The sequence below is a fragment of the Anopheles ziemanni genome, chromosome 2 (genome assembly GCF_943734765.1).
Source record: "Anopheles ziemanni chromosome 2, idAnoZiCoDA_A2_x.2, whole genome shotgun sequence".
NCBI lineage: Eukaryota > Metazoa > Arthropoda > Insecta > Diptera > Culicidae > Anopheles > Anopheles ziemanni.
In genome coordinates, this window is record NC_080705.1 from 13602079 (window position 1) to 13607348 (window position 5270).

Consider the following 5270-nt stretch of genomic DNA (forward strand, 5'->3'; position numbering starts at 1 on the left):
TACAACACTGCGACGACTTTGACGTTCAAAATGGTCGATTGAGGTACTATTTGTTTAATTTGTCAGTTAATTCAGCAACAAATGGAGGATTACAATAGCTATAATAAATATAAAATAATTAGAAGCAACAGATACACAAACGGAGCTAATAAAACGGAGGCACTCTCATTTCTCAAACTGATGAATAGATAACACATTGAATTTGTTGTTTACAGCATGATTTAATGAAATGTTCTCTATTTTACTAACGATGATACAGTTGGTCTACCAGTTACTTACAATTATTGATGATTTTATGCCTTCTTGTTGTTTTTGATCGGTATGATAATTTGATATGTTGTGCCGATGCTAAGTGCTGAGCATATTTTTATATGAAACTTTAAAAAGCTGAGAAAGATTTTATGTCGTAATTTTTTTTATCATATTCTGATACGATTCCACTGAGATGTTTCTTTTGTCTACCTCGCTTTTCTTTGGCTAAACCAAATCCTAGAACTGGTTTTGATAGTAAACTTCGAATTGAGTGGAGCTGTCGTGCAGTTTCCGTTCTAAGAGACAAATGATATGTTCAGTCACTCTGTTTTATCAGCCTACTTTACCTACTAATCAGTTAATCGCTCACAAGCGAACGTATGGCTGGTTGGACCTCCTACATAACGCGATTGGCAATTTCTTGCCAACTTACTACACACTAAGGACCTATCACTCCAACCTTTAGTATCCTCGGTTCCTTACAACATCACAGCGAAGCAATGACAATTTCTACAGCAGCAAAACTCGAGTGCATTCGAGCGATTCTAGTCGGCGCAGCATGCGCTGGTTTGTTCAATATTCACAAGGGTAATATAAATACGCACAATTACGAGCAAATAAACAAAAAATACTAACATAATTTCACTCTCGATCTCTGTTGCTGAGCAGGCGCAGTAGGCCAGGTGCAATTAAGTCAAAAAGGGCTCAAAGTACATGTTGTTTTCGATCTAAAATTGCCTTCCTTGATGTGCCCCGCTATCATAACACCTTCCCGCAAAAATTTGCCTATTTTGACTCAATGAGCGTCGCAAATGTGTTGTACAGACAAAAATGAAGGTGTCCGTGCGCCCTACTTCCGGCGATTAATCAGTTCTGTATCGTGAAAAGCAAGGGCGCACTCGTGCCACGATGGCATTGGGGAAAGTGATCAATTGCGACCACTTCCGCCCCATCCTTACACCAGCAGCTGTTTCTTTTTATGGCCTGACACGCTTTTTTCATTGTTGAATTTAGGATCGTGTACTTGTTTCACGTAGCGGCCAATTAGGAAGGTTGAGTATTGATACGCTCTCTACTAAAACGACGGGTAAGTTGTGTGGGAAAGCGTTACGCTACTGTAGAGCGGTGGTACTAGCACTCCCTAGCGGTTACCTTGAAGGCGTAGGACTTTTCCGGCATCGCCAGCGACCCAACTGGCACGCGATAGTCATGCCCTTCGATCGGGGCAATCGTGTAGGTGTGCAGCAGATTGGAGATGATGGAGAAGCTCAATAGTTGCGTCATCCGGTAGCCCATGCACGAGCGTCGCCCGGCTCCGAATGGGATGAAGAAGTCCGGTTTCACCAAGCGCCCACTCTGCAGGAAGCGCTCGGGTGCGAAGCGCTCCGGTGCGTCCCACAGTTCCGGCGACATGCTGAGGTCGTAGTTGTTGAGGAAGATGAGCGTTTCCTTGGCCACGGTGAAACCTTAAATATTTATTTTGGTTTTAGAAGTGCAATACGCCTTATAAAACGAAAAGAAATATTTACCTCCAATATGGCTGTCCTGGTTAGCGACGTGCGGTACGATGGGGGACGCGATCAGACGCAGCGCCTCCATGATGACGGCCTCGGTGTACGGCATCTCGTTACGATCCGTTAGCTCGATCACCTGCCGACCGTGGCGCTCGAGGATTGCGTCAGCTTCAGCCTGGATTCGCGCCTGCACCTCCGGATGCTGCACGATGTAACCGAACGTTTTTACCAAGAAGTTGCCAACCGCCGAGTGTCCGCCGATGATGTCCTCCAGCGCGAACAGGGCCGTCTCCCACTCGAGCTCCGGACCCAGCCGGCCCTTGACGTGATCGATCAAGCTGTCGACGTAGTCGCACGGTTCGCTTCCCTCGACCCACTGCTCATACCGATCGCCGATGATGGTCTCGAGAATGATCTCACGAATCTCTTCCGCCAGCCGATCCATGCGCTTCAGGTTCTGGCGGTGCAGTGGCAGCAGAAACGGGAGAAAGTCGGCAGCGTAGCCCTGGTTGACTTCGTAGAAGATCTGGTCGAAGTTGTTCACCATCCGCTGGAACCGTTCGTCCTGCACCTCGAACCGGTGGCTACCGAAGTACTGGGCGAACGCGTTGGCGCAGATGCTGAGCACAAGTGGTTTGATCTCGACGATGGTCGGTGTCTGCTGTGATTCTCCGCGGCCGATCTCACCCAGCATCTGGCCGATTTCATCCACCACGATCGTGTTCAGCTCGTGGAATCGACCGCTAAAGTTGCGCGGGAATGTGTGCGGCACCAGCATGTCACGGCGAGCCTTTTGCACCTCGGACCAATCACAGAACGCAAGTGCTGCAAGTGAGCGAAACATAAACGTTAACAACTTGCACATCGATCCCTCATCGGACACTCATAGCGGAAGTAGTAGAAAGGTATACTTACAGTTTTCCTTATTGCCCGAAAACAGCAGCTGATAGCGACGGAAGTTGGGTCGACTGTCGAAATGCTGAGCCCGGTTGATGAGCACCTCCTTGATGGTCTCGATGCCGTTCACGACCACCGCGTTGACCGAGCCGAGTCGGAGCGCCGTAACGGCTCCGTAACGCTTGCCTAGCTCACTGAACGCCTGATACGGTACCTCGTACCCGTTCAGCTCTTTGAGGGCTCCAATTATCGGATAGCCTTTGGGTCCCGGGGCCTTCGGGGGAAGCTGTTCGGAAGCGGTTGGAGCAATCACTGGTTCGCTTTCCACCCCAAACATGAGCCCTACCCCCGTGAGCAGCTGCTTCAGCGCGTTTAACACATCACTACGTACGATCACTTTCTGCTTCACCTCAGGCAACAGCATCAGCAACGTTAGCAACAGGCAGCTTACCATCAAGTAGGCGGTGCTGCTTGTGCTCAACAACGTAACGCTAATGCGATCCATCTTGATAACGTCTTCAGTACGGGAAAGAAACGATCGATGAACACTGAACGAATTTCACACGAGATCTCGAGGACTTCTCAAGATACTGTTCACTATTTATCCGCACCAGCGAGCACACAGTGAAATTCACACAATTCAGGGCGGCTGACTTTAGCTTGTGGGGATGCTGTTCGTCAACGGTCAAGCTCGAGCCCGTTTTCCAGCAGACGATCGAATGTGCACGGATGAAGGCGACGGATCGATTTGATACGAACTGATCCGGCCGCGATACCTTTTATACTCTGCGCGGCATTGAAATCGTTATGCAAATCGGATAAACCCGAACGGAGGATCTTCGTTCGTTCGAAACTTCGCCAGAAGGGGATGCCTTGCGTGGGGCTGTACCGTTTGTGGAATGGGACAAAAAAAGAAGATTTCGCTCTCCGGCAGGAGATGCCCTACATGCTCTGTGCAGGACCAATCAAGTCAAATGTGAGCTCCGATCTTCGGCCTCCCCCCTATTACGTTGGCGTTGAGCTCTTTTCATTGGAATGAATATAGAACAAACGGTTCCCAGGTCGACAGTTATCTTCGGCATCCGGAAACAATTCACAGTGTTTCGCTGATATCGAACGCTGGTGACGTCCGTAGCGTACGGCTGGTTCGATACATTATATATGGATAAATTCTCTGATTGATTCTAAATTGCAATACAATGAGAGATGATAAATTTTGAAGGCAAATAGGATTCACAATAAATGGTTAGAAACTTGCAGATCGCAGATTTTGGCAGTACAATTGCTTAGATTAAGTAAGACCATCAATAAATGCACAGTGGGCTTACTGGTTTAACATTAGGTTCTTAAGTATGCTCTTCTAACACTTTTGAAGGTGGTAACACAGTGAAGGTAACATTAAAATCCCGATTTTATCCGCAAAATCTTGTTTCCATACAGTGGAAGTTTATAACATAAGGCATATTAACATTTTGCTAAGACTTATATGTAGAAAAGAACATATAAATAGTTTAAATAGCATAGAAGTGATGTAAAATATTGGCCAACTATACTAAAGTTTATGTTGTGAATAGGTTTTGAGCATACACAAATTTATTAATAAAGGAATTGTAAGAGGTTAAATTTACGCTTTAAAAGTTATGCTTAGCTCAAAACTGATGAGAAGGACCAAATACGTTAATTATAATTACGACTAACTTGTCCGCAAACATGATATAATGACTTTAGATCAAGTAAAATCACGCGAACTTCATGTGTTATAAAAATATGAGAGTGCGTAAATTTAAGGAAACAAAAAACATTTTTTTGACAATAAATGTAACTTCTGTACAATACGTGAAAACAGAAATAAAAAAAATGTAACTTTGATTCATAGTGACATTAACATATCCATTGAATTTTTAAAGTGGCGTTCATTGCGGATTAGTTCTTTCTTTAAACTAAAAACAGTTGTAAAATATGTTTGATGATGTTGCATTTTAATGTTTCCATCTAAATACACATTTCAACGGAAGAAAAAACAGAGAAATCAAAATCACTTGTCAACCTAATAAAAAAGGAAACATACGCAAAACCAATACCGTTAAACATGCCAATCATTGGCACATTGCATGAGACACCATGCGCCTCCATTTGCGCTACTTTCCTTTGTCTTGACTTGGTGCCTTGCTGCAAATGGTCACGTTATTGAGGTGATGCTGGCGTAACATAATCTTCATTCCGAACGTCCGACCTCTGCTACCTTCTTCTCCTTCTATGCGACCCCGGATCGGGGTCGGGTTGTTTGTTTGTTTTGTTTGTTTGCTGTTGTTGCTTTCATTTTTTTTAAATGTTACCCCTTCGAAAGACCGTTCCGTTCCGATCATACCGACTTATTAGAATACAAATTAGGCCCGGCTTCCGTATCTGATTGAACCGCTTTGGATCCCGTTTGCGGCGCAGAACCGTCCGTTAACCGTAATATGGTCCGCCCCTCTCGTGGGCCACTTGCGCGCTTCCCCTGCAGAGTTCAACCCCAACCCTTTCCGTATGATTTCCTCCGAACCCACCGTTCCCTCCACATATGGTCGATCAACATCGGAAGGAATTTTCCATCGATCGTACACC

The 5270-nt window shown here is 45.5% G+C and overlaps 1 protein-coding gene across 1 annotated transcript; it reads right to left on the reverse strand.

Moving 5' to 3' along the window:
* Positions 1–1383: 1383 nt before the first annotated feature.
* Positions 1384–3168, reverse strand: LOC131290634 (cytochrome P450 307a1-like). Its single transcript, XM_058319800.1, has 3 exons — positions 2682–3168; positions 1782–2591; positions 1384–1718 (listed from the first exon to the last, which is right to left on the reverse strand). The coding sequence occupies exons 1-3, from the start codon at positions 3166–3168 to the stop codon at positions 1384–1386; spliced, it is 1632 nt and encodes a 543-aa protein (XP_058175783.1).
* Between the last annotated feature and the right edge of the window lie 2102 nt (positions 3169–5270).

Bases quoted from the DNA above. Each gene is read 5' to 3' on its own strand.
- LOC131290634 (XM_058319800.1), bottom strand. From the start codon at position 3,168: ATGGATCGCATTAGCGTTACGTTGTTGAGCACAAGCAGCACCGCCTAC. The intron at 2,592-2,681 runs GTAAGTATACCT...GCTCACTTGCAG, and splicing joins TTCGGGCAATAAGGAAAACT to CACTTGCGTTCTGTGATTGG. The intron at 1,719-1,781 runs GTAAATATTTCT...TAAATATTTAAG, and splicing joins CCAGGACAGCCATATTGGAG to GTTTCACCGTGGCCAAGGAA.